Source organism: Liolophura sinensis, chromosome 10 (genome assembly GCF_032854445.1).
Source record: "Liolophura sinensis isolate JHLJ2023 chromosome 10, CUHK_Ljap_v2, whole genome shotgun sequence".
Taxonomy (NCBI): Eukaryota; Metazoa; Mollusca; class Polyplacophora; order Chitonida; family Chitonidae; genus Liolophura; species Liolophura sinensis.
In genome coordinates this window covers 7,471,692-7,496,477 of record NC_088304.1, presented here as the reverse complement: position 1 = coordinate 7,496,477, position 24,786 = coordinate 7,471,692, and the positions used below count along the sequence as shown (strand labels likewise).

Sequence of the window (24,786 nt, the reverse complement as noted above, 5' to 3'; positions counted from 1 at the left end):
TATGATGATGGTCAGCGGAGAAAAAAGGGGCAGAGTCAGAAGGGAACCCACAACCATCCACAGGTTGCTGACAGATCATGAGTTTTATACTCATTTATTTTATATGTGCCTGGTGCTTTTTGTCATACTCAACAATATGTCTCTTATACTACAGCAAACAACATTATGGTGAGAGGGAACCGAGCAGAGCCTGGGGGAGACCCACAACGATCAACAGACCTTCCCACGTACAACCGGAGATTAAGCCAGCATGAGCTGTATTTAACCTCACATTGATCGCATCTGTGAAAGGCCCTCAAGTCATTGTTTGGCACTGGCATGATAATAGAATAAAAAAAAATATGGCTTTTGTCCTGGAGGAATTTTCACGACACTTTCTCTGGAACATCTGGATTGAAGTCTGATGACATTCCACCCACTAGGTATCGGCTCAGGCATTGCCCCCCAAGTGTGGCCTCACCTTCCGTAACTTGAGGATGTGGTGTAGAACTGTAGCAGCCCTCTTCCCCAAGGATGACTCTTCCTTGTGCCTGTACCCAGACTCCATCAGGTCTAACATAGGACCTACCAGGTGCTGACAAACACATAAAGAGTACACATGTCACTTACTGATCAGAGCAAAGGATCTAGTCTCGTGTAAGTGAGTAAGTGAGTGCTTGCTTAACAATTTTTCAGTCATATGACGATGAAGGACTCTTTAGAGTGCATGCAATGTGCCTCCTTGTAGGACGGATTTCCACCACTCTTTTTATCTAGGGCTGCTTCACTGAGATGACTTACCGAAGGCAAGTAAGCGGCCCCGCCCGAGCCATTATACTGATATGGGTCTACCAGTCGTTGTACTATCCCCTTCATGCTGAACGCCAAGCAAGGAAGTTACAACTTCCTCTTTTAAGGTCTTAGGTGTGACTCAAACGAGGACTGATCCTGGATCTACCACTCCCGTGTAAGTGTGAAGGACAAATCATGGGTGATAAGCACAGGACTAACAGACTAACAAGTGGACATGTAGCTGAAGAGTTAATTTCCCCATAAATCATAACTCATGATTTTCTTTCTCTCTCACTTTCAAGTTTTGTTATACAATAAGTCTCATTTTACAACTAATTTTGACCATCTTACCACAAGCAGCCCAGCTGGAGGTTGACTTTTCACAAATGTCTCCACAAGATCCACAGTTCTGAAATCACAATCAGCAATCTAATATCTTTACGCTTTCTCTTAACACTTACCAAAGCCACTAGTACTCTTAATATTATGAATTTAAAGGGAAATTTTGATACAATTTTTTGTAAAAAGCTGCCTTATGTATCATCCCGTTTAGTTTGCTCAGTTTTAGCACCATATGGATTTTCACATGCAGCCCTTATAATTCTCCAACCTTGTCAACCAACATTGTGACCAATCTTTTGAAACATTTTGAGATAACTACAGGGTGTAGAGAAATAATTTGCACAGTTTTATGAAGCTTGACACAAACAAATCAGTCTTTAGTGTCAATTTTATAATAATTATATGCATAAACTCCACTGAAAATAAGCGCTAGAGGTCGAAAATGCAATATACATATGTAAAGGTAGTGAAATTTGTTGAGAATGCATCATTGTCAAAAGTGTGATCTTATCAAGTGGGGGATATGTTGTCTGATTATCTGAAAATCCACCCAAGTCTCTGACAAAACTTTACAGGTACCCTAAATAACCTAAAATTTCGCCCATGACTAACTTTTTACTCAGTTTACTATATTCTGATGATTCTGGAAAACTACTTTAAGGCTGGATTGGAAGGAATTATGAAATTCTGCTGGAAAAATGTATGTTTCAGCGCCAAAAATGATATTTTATGGCATTTATTTGCCTTTAGAAATGCTCTTTTGCGGGTGAAAATTGAGGTCATTCAGGGTAGATATAGTAGATATTTCTGTGGCTGAATACTCTTATCAGTATTTGTTACTTTTCCCCAGATTTATCACACTGTCCACAAGAGTTTTAAGACTTACCGTAACTTGAATTTCAGCAACTGTTGTTTGCGTTTTTTCATCTCCTTTGTTTTGCCTCGTTGCATACTTTTGAATGCTTCAGACAGAGTATCATCAATCCTGAACATCTCTTCATCTCCCATCTCCTCATCACTCTGAGAGAAGAACAATGATGAAGAGGTTAGTCCAATTTACAAGACTACATGTACAACCATGAACAAACTACGGCTTATGTATCTACCCTAATTCTTCAACGTTTTAACCTTCATCTGCAACCAATATTTTGAAACATTCTGAGAGAGTAACAGTGTGTAGAGAAATAATGTGCACAGTTTTATGACGCTTGCATCTTTAATGACACAACCGAGTCATTTATAGATCCATTTTCACAATAACTGTATCATACATTCCACTGAAAAATGTGTTTTAGTGGTTGGAACATTTGAAGCTTTACAGATATTATTTCATTAGTTATTTGATTGATTGGTGTTTTACGCCAAGAGAATATTTCACTTATACGATGACAACCAGCATTATGACACGATGATTTACTTATTCCACTGAAATTATGAAAGAATTTTCAAAGCAGAGTGCTTAGATAAAGGCATTACACCTAATAATATAACCGGAGGTATTTAGAAACACGGGTGAAAACAGACCTAAGCGGTCACAGATTTTTTTTTCTGAGTTGACAGGTAAGTTTTACTAAGGAATTCTTACGAGATGAGAATGTAACAGCTCAAAGCAACCGGAAAGTATATGTCGCCTCACTCATACCCAAAATTCGTAAATTTATTTGTTTGTTTCATTGGTGTTTTACGCCATACTCATTGTTCGAGTGACATAAGCAGAAACAGAAGCTACCTCGGCTTGTAGTTGATTGGATAAAACTATGGCTGTGATTTCAACTGTCTCAATGTGCATGATTTTTCTTTACATGAACTGCCACTGTGTAACATTACAAGGATGAAACATTATGTCTTTAAAATTCCTGTGGGATATTTTATTGCTGTACTGTAATTCTTCAACCCTTTTGCATGTTTGCAAGGTGTTTATTTCAGCATATTCTGAAGACATTAATTTGGGTAGACTGATAAAATTATATTTTTTGTGCAGCCCCGAAAATGGTCATTACATGTACATAGATGTATGCTGTATCTTCTTGTAGCTGGGCGAGTCCATACCTCTAAAGTGCAGCTGACACTGAAGTATCAAAAGACACCAGACATGACACCGACACCAGGTCAACAAGTCCAGTTTTCTTGCTCTGACCTCTCAGTGCTGAGCGCCAAGTGAGGCAGTTTAAGCCTTTGGTTTCACCTGACCCAGGTTTGATTCCTACTCTAAGCCAGACACTCTAACCAACTGTCCAGAGAAGCGGTTGACTTGTAAACTGTTTTACTCATATGGTCTAAAAATAAGCAATTAAATCATATTTCAGCTTCTGAAACAAGTCAACAATAGTCTTGTGGAATCTGTCCCTGGTGTGCAAATGCAACTCTGAATGGCACTTACTTCCTCATCTTTGTCCGACTCAGCAGCTGCTGGGCCTAGCGCTGCCTTGACCGTCTGTCTCAAATGATCAACATCAACATCTTCACCACTGTCATCACCCATGTCAACATCATCATCATCTTCGCTGACATCATCATCACCATGATTGTCATGATTACCATTCTTGTCATGGTTACCATTTACAGTTGTGTCATCCTGTTTGTCATCATCTTCTTCATTGCTATCAGCATCTAAAATTTTGACGACTTCTTTGTACCTCATTTAGCAATTGTTTCATTTTATATGTACATGGCAGTAATCAGATTCATAAAAAATATGAAAAAAAAAAAAAGCGGACAGTCAGCTGAAATTCCATAATTTCAGTTTCTCATAAAGTACCTCCAAAACTCCAGGCTACACAGTGCTAACAAAACACATATAAGTAATTATGTCCCTTTCCCACTATACTTTACTTTACAGTACATTGTAACTATGCAGTCACTGTGATTTATTTATTTATTTGATTGGCAGATGATGTTTCACAACTGCATGTCGTCCTGAATTTGAAATCATATCAATTTCATAACATACTTCAAGAAGAATTTTTGTCTCCTTTGATGAAAACTGGAGCTTTATAACAATATTCATTTTTACCTTCATCCTCAAATGTGATTGGTCCTTCCTCACCCTCATCATCTGTGGTATGGAGCACCTGTCAGAGGTCAAAGGTCAGATATCAAAGATCAGATGTCAAAGGTCAGAAGTCATCTCCAGGTGCCATGTGTTGACAAGAGTATAATGACTTGAGCCCTGTATTTATGTTTATATTCAGATAACACTGGTAGTAAGATTTAAGCTTGGATTAACTTAATTACAATTCTGAACACCTGGCACCAAGCTTACAGTGCAGGACAAACAGAAGTGTAAGGGTTAATATTATAGGTACAACCGTAGGAAAAAATCTTCCATGGAACACCTTTGTAATATCTTCCTTCTCTATTCACAGTATTTCAGGTAAAGTTTACCACATAATAATGCCTTTGCAGAAGCATATAAAGGCCTTAAAATGATACTTAATGATAAAAATTAATCAAAATTAATAAAAACAAAATCCTTTAGCTGACTTATAAGATGGATGAATCAATCAGAATCAGGAAAATGTATCATTTTAAAAATGCTCAAGTTCAGCTTAAATTCTGTATGCAACAAATCTGGAGTTGGGAAAAAACATGGCTCCTCCACCTCCAGAATTTATTTATTGGATTGATGTTTTACGCCGTACTCAAGAATATTTCACTTATACAACGGTGGCCAGCATTATGATGGGAGGAAACCGGGTAGAGCCCGGGGGAAACCCACGACCATCCGCAGGTTGCTTGCAGACCTTCTCACCTACAAGCCTTCAGAATTTAGACTTATGGCATAGGCCTACTCACATTAATGATAAGATCAAGGGCATTTTTGGTGACATGTTGGGATAGAAGACGAAACACAATTCTGGATACGCTCCTCGTGAGTCGGGACTCCTGTGACATCATGCTGATGAGTAACTCTGTGAGCACCTCAATCCACGCTAGGTCATCCCCTATAATACAACACATGAATGGTAAACATGGTGAAGAGTTTTTCAGCTTTGACACTAACTAGGTCTAACAGATTCACAGGTTATACAATCTGCTATCTTACTGCAGATTCACATTTCACTAGAGATTCACATCTTACTGTAGATTCACATCTTACTAGAGATTCACATCTTACTGTAGAGGCACATCTTATTGCAGACTCACATCTTAATGCAGACTCACAGCATACTGCAGATTCACATCTTACGGCAGATTCGCATCTTACCACAGATTTGCATCTTGAGGCAAATTTACATCTTACGGCAAATTCGCATCTTGCTGCAGATTCACATCGTACCACAGATTCATATTGTACCACAGATTCACATCTTGAGATGAATTCACATTCACAGAAGTGAGAACGAACAACATTGAGCAGCCTTGTGAGGATCACAGAATAATTTTTAAGTGATATTTTGTTTGGGTATGGTTGATTTATTTCATACCTTCCTTATTTTTGCTGGATTTCTTGACCTTTTTCTGAGATTTTTCAAAACAAATGTGAAGATCCTGTCAGCAAAACATAGAAAATAGCAAATGATAACATAATTGTTACACATTAAAATAATTCATCATGACATTGTAATTTGTTCCTAAACATGTTGAAAACTCAACAGAAATACATTTAATTAAATGAACTTTATTTTGTACGGAAAGGGGCCTCCATGGAGAAGGGGGTTAGCACTCCAGCGCAGCGCAATGACACAGGAGCCTCTCACCAATGTGGTTGCTACAAGTTCAGCTCATGCTGGATTCCTCTGCACTTGTACGTGGGAAGGTCTGCCAGCAGCCTGCGGATGGTCGTGGGTTTCACCTGGGCTCTGCCTGGTTTCCTATAACCACAATGCTGGCTGCTGTTGTATAAGTGAAATATTCTTGAACATGGCGTAAAACACCAATCAAATAAATAAATAAATAAATAAATTTGTCCAGGAAAGCAGTACTGGTGCAATTCATATCATCAGGGAAAGAATAAACTTTTTTAATTTTGTCAAAATCTCTGAGAAGATGCAAAACTTTCTTACAATAAACATTAACTTCACAAACATCCTCTGTGGGGAGAGGGTTACCTTTAAGATTTCCAAGGCATCTTTGGGTTCTGCCAGCAGCTGGAGACTGAGATGGAGATACAGCATCTGGAAGGCCTGGCTGTCAGGGGTGCTAGATGTTTTCTGTGGAATTTCAACATAGCTATTAGTGCTTCTGCTCATAAAGTCGTTCAGAAGGCAGTAGGAAAGTGCTTTTTATATATGTCTTATCTTAAGTGAGATTGCAGATATACATAATTCATTTCAGTACATGTTTTCTAATTATACCTATGGGGAATAAATCCAATACAATACAGTACAGTCTTTGCAATTATACGTAAATTCATTTAATAGTCATCAAAGTACTAGAAAAAAGCTGAAAACCTCTGCAAATGAAAATTTGAAAAACTCATTTGACTTATTGAATGACTGAATGATTACTGTGTGGGTTTATGCTGATTCCGCAGTTTTGCCTTCATATTAAAAACATAAGATAGAGTTAAAGGGATAAGAAACCCAAAAAATTAACGAAATTTGATAGAACACATGACAAGAGTAGGGTTGCACCTTTGCTTGTATCTTCTGTACTGTGTCCAGTGCCATCTCCAGTTCCTCAACAACCTAATTCAGAAATATACAATTTTACAATATCTTATAAATATACAGTCTCTGAAAACTGTATCTTGAGAGAACATATATTGTGCAAATTTCGTTTGACCATGTTGGCCCAAAACTAATGTCAGAGAGCATCTCCATTTAAAAATATTAAATATAATATAAAAATATTATATTAAATACATCTTCACGAACTTCAGTTTGCTGACATATTCCTTATCTTTTTATCTGTCGATTTACCAAAAGCACAACGTCGACTGGTTATTTCCTAGACTGTGGGCCCGAGATTCCTTGGTGATTCACAAAGCAAACGGCTGTACTGACAGCCTCGTCATTATTGGGTAAGGGCAGGGTAACTGCATGATGTTTTCAAATGGAGCGCGCTCTGATGTTGGTTTGAGACTATCCTTGGATGAACAAAATTTTTCAAATATCAGCTTCATTCACCCTAGCTGGGACAGAACACTCTCGGGTGTTGCATAATTCAATAGCACAGTCAAAACGGTCAATTATTCATTGTTAGATTTATTTCTTTATTTACTCAATTATTGGTTGACGCCGCTCTCAATAAATATCACCTTAATTCACCCTGGCTGGGACAGAACACTCTGTGTGTGTCATATGATTCAATAGCACAGTCAATCCTGTCATACTGATAAACACAATCAACCTTCAGGGTTGTTACCATGGAGATGACAATATTAGGCTCACAGTAAAAGAGACTCCTGGAATCACCCAACATAACATACCTGTTCAGGAAGTTCCTTAACCGTCGAGACAGCGTCTGCAGCCAGCAGAGATTGAGCATACCTCGTTAATTTGTACAAAACCTGCAGGTAGGTGCTCAAGTCTCTTCTCTGAGATTTCTCTGAAACTGTCAATTATTCAATGTTAGATTTATTTATTTATTTATTTATCTGATTATTGGTTAATGCCACACTCAATAAATTTTCCCTTGTACAATGGCAGTCAGTTTTATGGACAGAGGAAACTGGAGTGCCAGGGGCACACTACAGATCAGGGGCGTCAGTGAGGAATTATCTTACTCACTATATTGGTATAAGATTATTTATTTATTTATTTGATTGGTGTTTTACGCCATGTTCAAGAATATTTCACTTATACAATAGCAGCCAGCATTGTGGTTATAGGAAAACCAGGCAGAGCCCAGGTGAAACCCACGACCATCCGCAGGTTGCCGGCATACCTTCCCACTGTGGCTCCTAGGTCATTACGCTGCACTAGGGTGGAAGATAAAGTTGTCTTCAATAAACTTCAAATTGCTTATTGTCACTGAACCTACCAATTCTCTGTCCAACACCAGGATCCAACACCACACAGCAGGGCAAAGAGAAGGAATGGAAAAGGGGAAAGGAAGGGAAAATAGATAGGAAAGGAAGGAAAATTGGAAAAGAAAGAGGAAGGGAAAGGGGAAAAAGAAAGGAAAGGGGAAAGAAGGCAAAATGGAAAGAAAGGGAAAGAGAATGGAGGGCAAGAAAAAGAAAGGGGAAGAAAAAGAAAGGGGAAGAAAAAGTAAGGGAAACAAGGGGAAGGGAAAAAAGGGGAAAAGGAAAAAAGGGGAAGGGAAGGGAAGAAACAGCAGCAGTACGATGACAAAACCAAATCAATGCACTAACCTGGAATATTAAGGTTGTTGATCGCACCAAAGAAGCAATCCTGTACACAAATTCTAACAGGGTCTAACAGTGGCTGAGGCACTGGGCCATTCACCTGGAGATAAAGGAAAGCACAAGATTGATAGAAAAAACAATGCATTTTACATAAAGCTCAGCAGCACAGCAAAATGGCCCAGGAGCCTCTCACCAATGCTGTCGCTGTGAGCTCATACTGACTTTCTCTATAGCTGTTCCTAGTCTGTTCTCCCAGACCCTACCTAGTTTACTGGCCGTCATTGCATGAGTGAAATAGGCTATGGAGTAGGCAGTAAAACACCAAACAAATTAATTGTTCAAGCGACACATTTTGCTAGATTCTGATTCAACTTCTATGAACAAATTCAGTATTAACACCAAAAGTTAAATTTTTAGACCTTTAAGTGTTTCTGAACGAGCTTTTTTACAGGCAAAAGTTAAAAGTCAAATACAGTATTTAAATATTAATTCTTTCTATTCTCAACAACCAATTAATTCAGGGTACATCTGTAAAAATAGTAATATTTAAGACAATTTCATCTGACTTTATTGGGGGGTGGGGGGTGGTAGTTGCGACTTTCTATAGAATTTTTAATAATCATTACCTACTTCATCTTTAATATCAATTTCTGAAACAATGAAGTGTTTGGCTTACAAATTTAAGAGTGAATTTCAAGGTACATGTAATATCTACATATTTATGTGATTAGTGTTTTCAACACTGTATTCCTGAATTTTCACTTGAATAATTTATATATTTATTTATTTGATTGGTGTTTTACGTTGTACTCAAGAATATTTCACTTATACGATGACGATCAGCAGTATGGTGGGAGGAAACAGCAGTATGGTGGCAGGAAACATGGAAGAGCCCAGGTGAAACCCACGACCATCTGCAGGTTGTTGACAGACCTTCACTTGAATAATGGCGGTCTAATTTATGGTATGAAGGAACCAACAGTGTCGGGGTGAAACCCTAGTACACCCAGGTACGTGACCAACCTCATTTGTAGGACAAACACATGACAAATACAAGCTGCATGTATATATTTACAATATATTTTCAAGGTTATCTTTTCACGTACATGTTTCAATTGATCAGCAGATGAGTTGACAGTGAAGAAGGAATGAAGACACAAGAACTGGAGAATGCTGAGTAACTGGTTATTGTCAACAACCAGAGCAGGCTTAGAGACCAGAAATCTGAGCTGTAGTGCTGCCCACTTCCTAATGGAGTCTTGAGTGAAAGACACATCCTTCCTGAACAAAGAACAACAAATGGAAATTAGAAATAATCCCCCTCTAAAAATTTTTTAAAAAATGTGTTGCACAGTGACTTTTTGATTTTTTTCATTTATTTCACAGATGTTGAAGAATTTTTACTTTCAAGATGTCTGCCAGGTTTATGGTTGTGACCAGAGTATGCCACCAACTTAGCCGAGTATCTAACTTACAGCCCCAATCTCATTAGTTAGTAGAGACTTTGTGGAGGCGAGAACAATGTTAGTCGTATGAGCTAGCAAAAGTCCCCTTCACATCTATCCGCTACACTTGGCTTAAAATCACAAGCTGACAAAATAAATTAACATCATTTTAGATACAACACCTGAGTTTTTCACCGATCAACAGCTTCATGAGGTCACAGGAAAACATGCTGGCCCCCTCTGGGTTCAACTGAAAAGATAGCCAAGTTGAGACTCGTTCGTTAATATTACCAGGGCCATATACACCCTGGTTCGGAGCTCAAATTTTAAAGGTGACATTGTCACAATTCAGATATGTGGGTTACGTTTTATAAAATACATTTATTATGGCCTGTAATCACAATGTTTTGGGGGAAATATCTAAAACCAAGTTAAAGGGATACAGAATCGATTCTGATTGGCTGATGTGAGAGATAGGCAAGTCCAGGTTATGCCTTCTCTATGCTGAAGTTTAGGTATGGTACATTCATTCATGCGTGAACTAGGCTGCAAAATTTAACCTAGGAGACCTATCTCCATTGTCAGCCACTCAGCGTTGATAACTGTTTCAGCATCCCTTTAAAGTAGAGCAGACTTAAATAGTGGTATACTGTAAATCTTCAACCTTTTTGACCTTTAAAGCACTTTTTTTTTTAGTGGAATTTATGTGTACAATTATTATGAAAATGATGCTAAAAACGATTTATTTGTGTCACTAAAGATGGAAGCTTCATAAAACAGGGCAAATTATTTCTCTTCTCCCCATAGTCCTCTCAGAAAGGGTTGAAGAATTAGGGAATGTAAGAAAATTTACATTAAAAATTTCAAAATTCCTATACAAATCTGGGATTGAATCAACAACTCTTGAGGTAGTAAGGCAAAAAGCACGTTTAAGTCTGCCCCTATCATATCTCTCTGAAGAAAAGCTAGGTTATCACATTTACCTTTTTAATGATTGCCAGAAAGAACTGAGCTTGAGCATAGCGGATGCTCAAACACAACAGGTGACGGAGAATGGCAGACTGAAGGTGGCCATCTTGACTGGTAGCTGCCAAGGTTACGATACTGTCTCCCTGGTAACCAAGAATAAAGCAATACATGTAACAATGTTTTGTACTTATTTATTTATTTATTTGATTAGCGTTTTACGGTGTACTCAAGAATATTTCACTTATATGACGGTTGCCAGCATTATGGTGGGAGGAAAACCATGATCATCCGCAGGTTGCTGTAGGCCTTCCCATGTATGGCCGGAGAGGAAGCCTGCATGAGCCGGACTTGAATTCACAGCGACCGTATTGGTTTGTTTGAGTTATCACATTAGGAGTTCGCACAACACCGTCACTGGTTTTATAAACAAAATGTTTTATGATTTTGTCCAGACCTGATTCTGAGACCTGATTCTGCCAGCAACAGATGATGTTATTGTTTTGCTTTTCAAAATTTCATCCGAGGGGACTAGATATTAACAGAAAAGAACACATTTATACAAACTATACTTTAAAAGAAAAAGTTGTACAAGTTGTGTGAAATTCTATTTTTTTTTTTTTAAAGATTTTTGAAAGTTTTCATAAGGGAGAAAAATGGTTTTAAACATTGTCATTTTCTGCAAAATCCACCAATTTGTGGTACATTGGAAGTTCTGCCATGTTTTAGGCTTGTCCAATGAAAAGCCTCCTTTCCTCCTCTTGAATATTCATTGTGATATCAAGTGGCTTAACATTTTACTCTTACCATATGATTAAGGTTCATTTCCCAGTCTCAGTTAAATATCGTGATTATCATCAAGGATTTTTAGTTTGTGAAAGCCAACTCTAAAAAGGAAGAGTTTGGGATATACTAGAGGATCACATTATGCCTTCCTTGATGGGTGTTGTCTGCCAAAAATGCGTCTGTAATTGCATGACCTGAAAAGTTACTGGGCAAAGCTAAGCACGATGACATATGTAATCTGTTCAAATGGCAGTGTAAAGGAGACTTATTAAAGGAGACTGTATGACTATTAAATACTCAAATAACAAGCCTTGCTGAGAGAAAATTTAGATATTTTATCTAACGTGAAGTATAGCCCTTTCATTTAGGGTTGTATAAATGTGTTCTTCTCTTTTAAGAAAACTCAATATTCCTGTTAACGAAATATGGGCGGAAGTTGACAGTCTTTCAAATTACGTCAGAATGAACAAGAAATGTTTAGCTGCAGTGGTGCAAACGCATTTGTGTAGGTGTTGCTTTGATCGCAATTTGACATCTTCATATTGTCTGCTGGTAGGCCTAGTTTGCAGGTATGGATTAGCGGTGTGCTAAATTCTGCTACAGTTTTGTTTATGGAGAGTCCTACAGTATAAAACTGATATCTGACAGGACGTTCCACACGTGTAAATGTACTGGATGCTCTCCCACAGTGATCAGTAAGTAACACCCACAACCAAAGCATGTGACCAATGATACACTTTCCCAAGGCGAAACTTTAAATCAGTTAGCGTATCTCCATATTTATTTATAAATTTAATTGGTCATGGTGTTTTAATGCCATACTCAAGAATATTTCCTGCAGACAACAGTGGCCATCATCATGGTGGGAGGAAAGGAGGCTTTTCATTGGAGCCAAGGGGAAACCCACAACCATCTGAAGGTTGCTGGAAGACCTTCCAGCATGAGCTGGTGACAACAATATTGACAGGCTACCGGGTCACTGCCGGTCATGCTAACCACCGTGGGGAAACGGGGCCCCCCATTGTCTAAATAGTGAAACTCTTCAACCTTTTTGTATGTCTCCAAGGTGCTAATTCAAGCATATTCTTATTCTGAAGGCATTATTCTGTGTTGACTAATAAAATAATACTTTTTGTGAAGCCCTGAAACTGGCCAATCCAACCAATGAGGTTTTGTCTCCACAGTCAAATTAAAAATGTGCATAGATTACACTGAGAGTTGCTCTTTCATTCGCGAATAGGTTGAGGAATTTGGGAATGAGAGGTAATAGATAAAGCAGTGATGTTTTATTAACATTATCACCTTCCAACTAAACACATTAGACCATGAGTACACGTAGATAAGTAAACCTTACGTCAGTATTATAAAACGTCACAATCCTACAGCTGGATCGTGACTTTATTTCTTGCTACTCACCACAGACTTGGTGATTTCCCATAAACCTCCGTGCTTAGAGAAGAGATTTCGCAACACACACTGAGAAACACCATGGGAGAAAACCTCCACAAACTGAAAAGTGAAAATTAAAAGTAGGGTAAAATATAATGGTTTTAGTGATAGAGAAAGAAACAAGATATCAAAACATAAGTATTTGTCTATTTTAACACTGCGCTATTACGTTTCAATCGACCTGGATTGGCCTGGATCACAAGTATGTGATGTGACCAGTCATATCGTATGTCAACATTTAATATTCTATCATAACACTGAACTGAAGAAAATTGTTCTGAAAAACAACAGTTTGGCAGCCCAAAGAATTAAAATCCTTTATTAATTTATAAAATGGCAGTATGTATGTATGTATATATGCTAGGGGTCTATGCTTGAGTTTAAGGAGTCATTAGGTGTGTCTACATATATTGTGTCTCCGTGTGGCAGGGTGAGCTCATGCTGCCTAAGTGCTGCCACCACTGAAGTATCACACTGAAGAAAAACCAAATATGACAACCCGCCCAGCCACATTACACTAACACCAGCCAACCAGTCCTGTTTCCTTGTTCTAACCTCTCAGCGCTGAGCACTAAGCGAGGCAACAGCAAATACCATTTTTAAAGTCTTTGGTATGACCCAGCCCCGGTTTTAGCTGAATGCAGATGCCAGGTGCCCTGAACAGCTAATGTTCAATTATTTTAATACTTTTTGTCCATGTGTATTTGCCCACAAATGATGTATTTTTTAATAAAACCTCTATGTGAAGAATAACCAATTCATTGCCAACCAGTTCACTGCCAACTCACCTGTGTTGTTGTGGTTATGGCCGGTATGACAGATTTCAGATAAAACAATCCCAGGTAATTCAGCTTCCTCTTTTCTGGCTGGAATAGCTCGGCTGGAGAGACAGGAAAGAAATAAAACATAATGGTGTACACTGTACAAGTAACAATGAATTCTGTAATTTCGGCGAGTTTTATGATTTTAATTTATTATATTTCAAATGTTCAGTCATGGTAGAATAAACTTTCAAAAAAAACAATGGGGAAAAAACAAACCTAGAGCCTGGAGCTTTGAAATTTTTTAAAAACCTTTAGTCATTTTTTTTTTGATTGTTTATCAAATATTTCCATCAACTTTATGAAGACAATATGCCAGACAGTGTAAACAACCATCACATCTTGTCATGTAACTAAAACTCTTTCAGACTGTATTTTGAAACATGGCACTCTTGAGAGATTGACCAGCAATTGCCCCTTTAGATTCTTTAACATTACAGGCTAACTGTCATCTGTGATTGCTAACCTGAGACATGTGACCAGAACTCCAGCAGTGATTGGTCAGCTGTCACTTGTTCCAGTATAAGCTCATTCACTGGATGGATGATCGGTGGAATTGACGCAGAATTCTACAACAAAACAAAAAATTAAATGGGCTAAGTGAAATTTGCGACGTTTTACTATTAATTACAATATTTGTATATGCATAGGTTATGGGTTGAAATAACAGATAAGAGACAACAACAATATGTAACCGACATTTTGCAAGTTTTACTTACTTACTTTTTCACTTCATTCTTCAAATTCGGACAATCTTTGTCTTCAAACTTTAGTGCACTCATTTTCACATTAATGTTCCTTTACAACATCTCTTCTACACAGGTCTTAAATCATTAAGTGTCAAAACAGTTTTGCTATAAACACACTGACATAGATAAACAAACAAACAAACTGAATATAATTTAACCAATGAAATTGTTCTGAAAGTTTCGGAAAGCATCATTATCTCAGATTTACTTTGAAGACATTATCCCATGACGTGTTAGAAATATTTATTTTAAATCAGTTTGTGATTAAAACATAGCCAAAGTTGCACACAATATGTTTCTTTAGATGACTTATTTTTAACAAGTTCTACTACTTACAATAACAGAACCTACCTAACAGAACCTACCTAACAGAACCTACCTAACAGAACCTACAAACAGAACCTACCAAACAGAACTTACCAGCACTACCTCCTGAATTTTACTCCAATTCTGTTTATCCATTATTGATCGCCCATTCCAGCAGCTCTTCAGGAACTTCCTGTCCAGAAAACCCTGAAAGCATACAGATCAAAATTATCACTGATTTATTAATAGGACTGGTTTTGAATATTCAAAAGACTTCAAAGACAGGTGGCCAAGTTTTCAAGTGGAGTAAACCACTCCTCCCCACTTAACCAGGTACCTGTCCATACCAACCTTAACTATGTACCTTTGATTACCGATCTTATACAGGTACCTGTCCACACCAACCTTAACCAGGTAACTGTCCATACCAACCTTAACCAGGCACCTGTCCATACCAACCTTAACTATGTACCTTTCATTACCAGTCTTATCCAGGTACCTGTCCATACCAACCTTAACCAGGTAACTGTCCATACCAACATTAACCAGGTACCAGTCCACACCAACCTTAACCAAAACCAAAATCCAAACCAACCATACCCAGGCACCTGTCCATACCAACCTTAACCAAGTACCTGTCCATACCAAACTTAACCAGGTACCTGTCCATACCAAACTTAACCAGGTACCTGTCCATACCAACCATAACCAGGCACCTGTCCGTGCCACCCTTAACCAGGTACCTCTGCGCAACAACCATAACCAGGCAGTCAAACCCAGTTTCCCATTTCATTTTGTGATTAAAAGAACAATACTGGTATTAAGAGTTAAGCCTGGTATAACTCTTAATACACTTCTGAACAACTGTATCCTTTGGATGATGCCTCTGCATGCATTAAAAATATGTTCACCCACAAAAAAAAAAACCAAAAACAAAAAGCTCTACTTTTAAAGTTTTAATTCAAATTCTGAAAATTCACTGTTATTTTTTGTACTCTCTCTATGTATTTATCATTAACCAGTGTAAGAAAGAATTGCCCACAGGCTGACCTTATTATTTCAGGTCAAATTTACAGCCCACAATGAATTTTCCAGAACAGCCTGGTCAGATGCAAGAAGTGAGTGAGTAAGTGCTTGACGTTTAAGGTCATACAATTTTTCAGTCATACGAAAACGAGTGCACATAATGAGCCTCCTTGTTGCAAGACGGATTTCCACTTTTATCTAGCGCTGCTTCACTGAGACACCTTACCGAAGCCAAGTACGCCACCCCACCTGAGCCATTATATTGATACGGGTCAACCGTTTGTTGCACCCGTATCCCCTTTATGTTGAACTCCAAGCGAGGAAGTTAGAACTTCCTTTTTTAAGTTCTTAGATGTGATTCGCCCCAGGATTGACCCTGAATCTACCACTCCCGAAGCGGATGATCTACAAACTGTGCTATCATGGGCAGTGGGTGCAAGAAAAATGAAATAAATAAAGTAACAATTACCATAATAGTACACAACAACAACAAAATTTTCACACTTGCGAAAATGTGAAATATGAAAATCTCGCATAACTATGTAGGTCACATCACGTTATGAAGCTAAAACCTTGACAATGTCTTTCACAAAATAAAGTTATGATAAATATGACATTATTATTATGTGAATGTGACCCCTGTTGTCCATGTACACAAGTGCCTTGGCAATAGGTCTCACCTTGCTGGCTGCCATGATAGCCAGCAGCAGTCTGTCAGGGGTACACCCCTCCCACCCCGCAGATAGTTCTCCTCTCAGCTGGGGCAGGATGTGCTGTGTGAATGTCACCTTATCCACCTGCAATAGGAAGAAGTCAGGTAATCTGAAGAGTTGTGAATATACCTGAGGAATATCACTTTATTACTTATAGATAGCTGAAATGTCAGATGAATGACTGACAAAAGTCTTCAAGTGTAATTTCACATGCTAGATATTTTATTTATCTATGAATTTACTTGATGGGAGTCTTACCTAGTAATCAAAGATATTTCACGACGGCGTTCAGCAATATAATGGGAGGAATCTGGGCAGAGCCTGTGGGAAACCCAAGACAATCAGGAGGTTGCTGCCAGACATTCCCACATACGACAAAAGAGGAAGCCAGCATGAGCTGAACTTGAACTCATAGCAATCGCATTGGTAAGAGGTTCCTGGGCCATTGCGCCTTGCTGTCCTGCTATGGAGGCCCCCCATGTTAGATATTTCTTTTGTTACTACATTTGATATTTCACACCCAGATGCCATGACATCAAAAAAAGAACATTTGTTTCATGACATTCTAATCTTTTAACATTCCTACATCATGCAACATGCGTTTTATAGGCACCATGTATGACGAGGTCAAAAAAAAAAAAGCTCTTATGAAAGGTGAAAAGGATAACCCATAAGACGTACTTGTTATTTCCACCTCTCCCTTACACACTACTTACGGTGTTTTAAAGGAGAAGAAAATTTAAATATCAATCAAATACCACTGAAAAGAGTATGCAATTCCTCACAGGTGCAGGATATAAAGAAATTCTAATATGTACTTCAAGTCGATAAATATACATAAAGTCAGCGCCAAAATCAGCTGTGGGTGGCTCCATTTTGCCTAGTCCTGAAGTCTTCTGCGTTAGGAGGAGAATTGCCTTTGGAAACCGCCGAAGTGCAGTTAGTACATTTCCAGAAGAAATATTCTCCTTTAAGCTTCACTGTGTAATATTCTTGATATTAGAGTTTTCTGTTAATGACGATGTGCCTCTGGGTTGCAGGAATTTTCCCTTCAGCCTAGTGGTAGAAGTGTGGACTGGAAATCTAGACATCTGTGGTTCAAATCCCTAGCTGTTGAGTCTGGTTACATTTAACTTTTAGGTGAGATGAATAATCAGTCTTATTTCAACTTACACTACAGCCCTGGTAAATACAATGCTCACACAGACACAATATACACCCTAGACTTAAGGTCACGTGGACATATGTGGATTTATTTCTTTGCTTGAATTTTTTAAAACGCTGTGCTTAAACATTTTTCATGTGTAAGCTGGCAGTGAAGTTTAAAGGTGAAGGAAACCAGAGTACCCAGAGAAAACGACCGACCTCCACAAGGTACCTGGCCAATCTTTTGACTCACAGACAAAACAGCCTGATGGTCACAGCGAACCAGCAACGCCACAAACACAGTATCGTGTCAAGAGTAATGAGAGCCATAAATCTCATGTGGTCAGTCTGGAGGCTCCCCCTAAACTACCCCACCCTAGCAGGTGCTTGACAAATCTCGTGTGGTCAGTCTGGAGGCTCCCCCTAAACTACCCCACCCTAGCAGGTGCTTGACAAATCTCGTGTGGTCAGTCTGGAGGCTCCCCCTAAACTACCCCACCCTAGCAGGTGCTTGACAAATCTCGTGTGGTCAGTCTGGAGGCTCCCCCTAAACTACCCCACCCTAGCAGGTGCTTGACAAATCTCGTGTGGTCAGTCTGGAGGCTCCCCCTAAACTACCCCCACCCTAGAAGGTGCTTGACAAATCTCGTGTGGTCAGTCTGGAGGCTCCCCCTAAACTACCCCACCCTAGCAGGTGCTTGACAAATCTCATGCGGTCAGTCTGGAGGCTCCCCCTAAACTACCCCACCCTAGCAGGTGCTTGACAAATCTTGTGTGGTCAGTCTGGAAGCTCCCCCTAAACTACCCCACCCTAGCAGGTGCTTGATAAATCTCGTGTGGTCAGTCTGGAGGCTCCCCCTAAACTACCCCACCCTAGCAGGTGCTTGACAAATCTCGTGTGGTCAGTCTGGAGGCTCCCCCTAAACTACCCCACCCTAGCAGGTGCTTGACAAATCTCATGCGGTCAGTCTGGAGGCTCCCCCTAAACTACCCCACCCTGGCAGGTGCTTGACAAATCTCGTCATATAGCCAAGAAAACTACACCACCCTGGCAGGCGCTTGACAAATCTTGTCATAAACCCAAGAAAACTACCCCCACCCTTACAGGAGCTTGACAAATCTCATCACAAAGCCAAGAAAACTACCACCACCCTTACAGGTGCTTGACAAATCTCATCACAAAGCCAAGAAAACTACCCCCACCCTTACAGGAGCTTGACAAATCTCATCAAAAAGCCAAGAAAACTACCCCACCCTAGCAGGTGCTTGACAAATCTCATCACAAAGCCAAGAAAACTACCCCACCCTAGCAGGTGCTTGACAAATCTCGTCATATAGTCAAAAAAACTAACCTCACCCTCACAGGTGCTTGACAAATCTGATCACAAAGCCAAGAAAACTACCCCCACCCTTACAGGAGCTTGACAAATCTCATCAAAAAGCCAAGAAAGCTACCCCCACCCTCAAAGGTGCTTGACAAATCTCATCACAAAACCAAGTGTTTAGGCTCGAGATATTAATGGCCAAAGTTTGTGCACCCTAACCATGGGACGAATTCTACTAGCCTCGTTAACACTGTCCCCATCTTCTCTCCCAATACATGTATGGGGAGTACTCTCCGCAAAGTAATGTAATACTTGTATGCTTCATAATTTGAAATGCATTATCCTGCATTTGATCAGATCCACAGGCATAGACAGTTTGTTAACACCCCCACCCCCACCTCCATCCCGCCCTTCCCCTCAGAGTGTACTCACAGAGTTGATGAGGATTTGTAGTCCACAGACACAAGGCTGTTGTAGGTAACTCTTCTTCCCCTGGAGCTGGATCAGAGATGACACCACACCCTCAGTCTCTTCTCCACAACCCTACAATGTTAGAATGTTTTAATTACTGAAAAAGAGAAAAAAACAAACAAAAAACAAAACAAACAAAAATAAGCACAAACAATAATTGATTATTTGACTGATTAACTTATTAGTGATTATTATTTAAACCACCTGACCTTTGGCATGTAACTGAGAGAAGCTTTCCGACTTGTGACACATAAATTTTCACCTGCACAGCCAAGCCTTACTGTATGTTGTTTGTGGTTTTTGCTTCATAACATGGAAGACAACGTTATCACACAGTGGAAGTTTACAATTATTAATATTTCTTCATTAAATTTTATCCTCGGTTACTAGCATTATGCTATGTGAAAACCAGTACAGCCTCAGGAAAACCCACAAACAGCCCACAGATTCCCAGCAGACTTTCCCACTTACCACCGGAGAGGAAGCCTGCACGAAACAGACTTCAACTACTGACAATTGTACTAATGAGAGGCTCCTGGGTCACTGTGCTATGCTAGCACGCTCACCACTTGGCTATGGAAACCCCAATCATCCAATCAGGTAGAGGGTGTACGAGGTTACCGAATCATCTCTATACGTGAATTTCCCCCAAACAAATAATTGTGCTGCACATACCTGATCAAGTCTTCGTGAGCGTATGATTGCCATCAGGGCTGTCACTTTACCAAACATAATGTTCCCCTGCTCCTGACAAAGACAACCAAAATTCATAATGTCATTCTATGTGACATACACATAACTATTTATTTGACTCTTGTTTAATGCCTTATGCAGGAATTTTTCACTGAGCGATACAAAGGCTGTTAGAAGGCAGAAAAGGGATTTATTTATTATTTATTTGATTGGTGTTTTACGCCGTACTCAAGAATATTTCACTTATACGACGGCGGCCAGCATTATGGCGGGCGGAAACCGGGCACAGCCCGGGGGAAACCCACAACTATCCGCAGGTTGCTGTCAGACCTTCCCGAGTACGGCCGGAGAGGAAGCCAGCATGAACTGGACTTGAACTCACAGCGACCGCATTGGCAGAAAAGGGAGGGCCCACGGCAAACCACTGACCTTTGGCAAGATAATGACAAACTTTTCCCTTCTTGATATATTTATTTATTTGATTGGTGTTTTACGCCTACTCAAGAATATTTCACTTATACAATGGTGGCCAGCATTAAGGTGGGAGGAAACCGGGCAGAGCCCAGTGGAAACTCACTACCATCTGCAGGTTGCTGCCAGACCTTCCCACCCTGCTTGATATACACGTGTGAAATACATATCCTGCGGTAGAAGGATGGGAATCAGATTTGGTTTAATTTTGGAACTTTTGTGCCTTTGAGTCTCCAAACTGAAGAGTACCAAACAGGATGCTCGCAAACACTGGTTCTGTGCTCAGTCGAGGTCAGAAGATACCTTGTAACCTCAGATCCTGAGCAAAACTCACCTGGGCTTGAGACTATGTTCAGCCTAGCCAGAGTTTTTGTAACCTTGGGCTCAGTTTGTCAAGTATTTATGTGAACAGAGAATCATGTCTACACTAGCAGAACAGGTACTCGCATGTATGTACACTGCAAACACACAGCCAATTGGATAGCTGTCAATCCAGAATCTATCCTTATTAGATCAGACAGAATAAAATCAATAAACAAATAGGATTTGTTAACAACAATGCAAAGATTTAAACAGTAAAAAATGATATAAATGTTATATATGACTTGCTAGTAAGGCAACAAAATTCAGGGAGCAAACTAAGACACAGACTGAGTGAAGGTCAAAGTCACCTGTACAAAACATCACAAACTTACCCCTTTACTGTCCTAGGGAGTGAAGGTGGAAGTCACCTGTACAAAACATTACAAACTTCCCCCGTTTACTCTCCCGTTTTAAGAAAGTCAAAGTCAAAGTCAAAGTCAAACTTATCCTTTACTCTCCTTGGGTATGAAAGTCAAGATCACCTGTGCAAAACATCACAAACTTACCCCTTTACTCTCCTGGGGAGTGAAGGTCAAAGTCACATGTACACAACATCACAAACTTACCGCTTTACTCTCCTGCTGTGTGAAGGTCAAGGTCTCCTTGATTAGGGCTAGCACATCTCTGATCTGCACCTCTGGAAACTCCGACAGGATCTGGACGAAAACAAACGTAGAAATGGTTTATGTTTACATATATGGATAAAAATTGTGCAATTTGTAGAAGACTAGAGGCCTGTATCTTGCTCTCAGTTTTCCTGACCAGCTTCTTACAACTAAATGGAGGTTTTGTTGTGATATAAATCTGAGTTTATATCAATCTGAACACCATAGAGCTTCTCAGGAAGAAACAAAATTCTTACTTTTCAAATATTATTACTTCTGTACTTTTTAAAAGATTTCACCAGCTTTAACATGAAATCTATGCTATCAATTCAACATCATCATGTCATGGCAATTGATTTAACACCTCTGTGCCATGGCAATTGATTTAACACCTCTGTGCCATGGCAATCAATTTAATACCACTGTGCCAAGGCAATCAAGTTAACAACACTGTGCCATGGTAGTCGATTTAGCCACACTGTGCCATGACAATCAATTTAACACCACTGTGCCACAGCAATCGATTTAACACCACTGTGCCACAGCAATCAATTTAACACCACTTTGCCACGGCAATCGGTTTAAAACCACTGTGCCATGGCAATCAATTGAACACCACTGTGCCATGGCATTCAACCTTGCTACATTACCTGAGTTAGAGCTGTGGCAAATCCCACTCTGGCCCATTTTTTGCTAGAGGGTAACCCTTTTACTAGTCTTCTCAATGAATACTGAAGATCTCCACATAAGGGAAAATTCTACAACACACAATCACACAAAACATATGAAACAAGAGCACATTTCAATCATGAATCCAAAAAGATATGTTTTATGCAGTTGCTTTCTTTTTGAACATGTGAGAACACACTTATTTCTACACGAGACAGGACTGAAGATGAATGCGATAAAAGTCTGCTACCCAAGGGCCTTGATGTTTGAGTCATGTGATTAATACCTGCACAGTAAACAGGGAGTTAACCTTATCCAAGGAATTTTTGATCTGTAAAATACTGCCATTCTCCACATACAATACATTCCTGGATAGCCTGTTACCATGATAAATATCCGTGCCGTAGTTTTTGTTCTACCGTCACTTCTAAAATGTAGTTGACCCCTCTCAAACCCAATCTGTCATTCTCATCTTTGGGCCAGTCCTAGATCAATTGAGTTAATAGCTGACAATCTGGTGGTTAACAATCACAACGACACTTAATAAAAGAATTTCTAAACCCAGTTGGAATTTCCAGACAGGTATGTGCATCAGCTCATTTAACTGACTAGTTTTGAAAGAAAAGAGAATGAAAGGCTTTTGAATAACTTCTGTTCTGTTTCCCACTATATAATGGTGCGCCCAAATTGTGGATCAGTTGACAGATCGACAAGGTATTTATTTATTTCATTGGTGTTCACGCCGTACTCTGATATGCAAAGTATAGATGTGTCTCGTGACTCCCCTTCAGTCTGCAGCTTCTGAGACAACCAGTGAGCCTTCTGCAGCCTGGAAACTGCATTCTAGCATTATCCTATTTTCATTCCAAGTGTGCGGTCAAAGTCCAAAGCAACACGTCTACACTGCTGATCCATGAGGCAGACCTCCTCCTTATACTTTGACAAAATCAGTATTCATCTATCCTGAAATGCGCTCTTTTTGACTTTGTTGCTGTGATAGATGTCTGTACAGTAATTTGTTTTTGTTACTGGAACATGTGTAGCCCACCCCTCTCAAATCTAGTCTTATCATCTCGGCTATCAATCTGGTCTAGTCCTGCCTGGTCACTTCCTCAGTTGCGATAGAGCTACAACACTATGGAACTGGGTTTTCGCCATAATCATTAAGTCATAAAATGCTGCTGTCTACTATCAGATCATCAAATATCACCACTATCAACATTTACTTCAACAGAGCCACACCGAATTACCTTCCTTGAGGTCACTCTCCCGTTTAAAAGGTCCGTTTTTTGGAGTAAAACTGTGAGACCTCAGTACTATATCCCTAATGACAATTTCCGTCAGTACTATATCCCTAATGACAATTTCCATCAGTACTATATTCCTAATGACAATTTCCATCAGTACTATATCCCTAATGACAATTTCCGTCAGTGCTATATCCTTAATGACAATCTCTGTCAGTATTATATCCCTAATGACAATTTCCATCAGTACTATATCCCTAATGACAATTTCCGTCAGTGCTATATCCCTAATGACAATTTCTGTCGTTACAGGAGGGTGAACTAGTTGAAGACCTAGCTTTAAGACAAATTTTATTTTTGTAAACATAGCTGGAAAGCCTCGTCGTGTATTTTTTTTTCAAATTCATTCAGAGCTAATTTTATAATCCTGCCCCGAGCAAATATGACAGACAGCTTCGCCGAACTCTTTTAGACTGAAAAATATGGACTTCATTTAGCATATCTGGACATCTGCAACTCTCAACGGACAATGTTTTTTTTTTTTTTTTTTTTACATTTTGTTGCCTAGAAAATATTTGTGTCTGTCATGAAATAACCTACATGCTGCATGATTTAATAGACTCAGTCCAAACTCTCGTAGTTTCACTGCTCAAAAACTAGTTTCGCGTTATCTCTTAGTCGAGGTCCGGTAACAAGGGAGGTAATTCTGAGCAGATGAATTCACTTACTGCGAAGAAAAAAACAATCTAAATGAAAAACACTTTGCTCCTTAAGTTAACATAACATTGTCTCTCAGAAGCTGTTTACTTCGTATGATGATTAACGACATATTTATCCGAGGATGTGTTGCCAAAATGCCATTACCACTTCCAAAGCCACTGCCTGCACTCTGCACAGTCTTTCTGGCTGTAGTCAACTTCAAGCCTACACTTACATACACGTACCTTGTTCGGGAGATTGTTATGATCCAACTGCTTAGTTTTCAGCACAGTCAACAGGTTCTTCGTTTCACGCAGTCTCTTTACTTCTTTTCCCTCTGAAAGAACCCAAAATTTATCTAAGATATCCTTACTGACATCTGTTGTTTTAACTTTTTGAATCCCTCCAGCGTCGCCCATGTGGTTTGCCTCCATGCTTGATTTGTAAACCATCAGAATGGTTAGAATT

General features: G+C 39.4%; 2 protein-coding genes across 2 annotated transcripts; both read right to left on the bottom strand.

Annotated features, from left to right (window-relative positions):
• Positions 1-430: 430 nt before the first annotated feature.
• On the bottom strand, positions 431-13,922 carry LOC135476484 (myb-binding protein 1A-like protein). The gene is made up of 16 exons (XM_064756516.1): positions 13,803-13,922; positions 12,982-13,074; positions 10,797-10,925; positions 9,996-10,063; positions 9,475-9,649; positions 8,375-8,468; positions 7,487-7,611; positions 6,690-6,743; positions 6,165-6,266; positions 5,541-5,604; positions 4,909-5,057; positions 4,127-4,184; positions 3,494-3,723; positions 2,000-2,133; positions 1,123-1,180; positions 431-574 (listed from the first exon to the last, which is right to left on the bottom strand). The coding sequence occupies exons 1-16, from the start codon at positions 13,920-13,922 to the stop codon at positions 431-433; spliced, it is 1,797 nt and encodes a 598-aa protein (XP_064612586.1).
• Positions 13,923-15,458: 1,536 nt separating this feature from the next.
• Positions 15,459-24,752, bottom strand: LOC135476483 (uncharacterized). The gene is made up of 7 exons (XM_064756515.1): positions 24,564-24,752; positions 22,354-22,461; positions 21,665-21,754; positions 20,247-20,318; positions 19,533-19,643; positions 16,597-16,713; positions 15,459-15,635 (listed from the first exon to the last, which is right to left on the bottom strand). The coding sequence occupies exons 1-7, from the start codon at positions 24,750-24,752 to the stop codon at positions 15,459-15,461; spliced, it is 864 nt and encodes a 287-aa protein (XP_064612585.1).
• Positions 24,753-24,786: the final 34 nt, after the last annotated feature.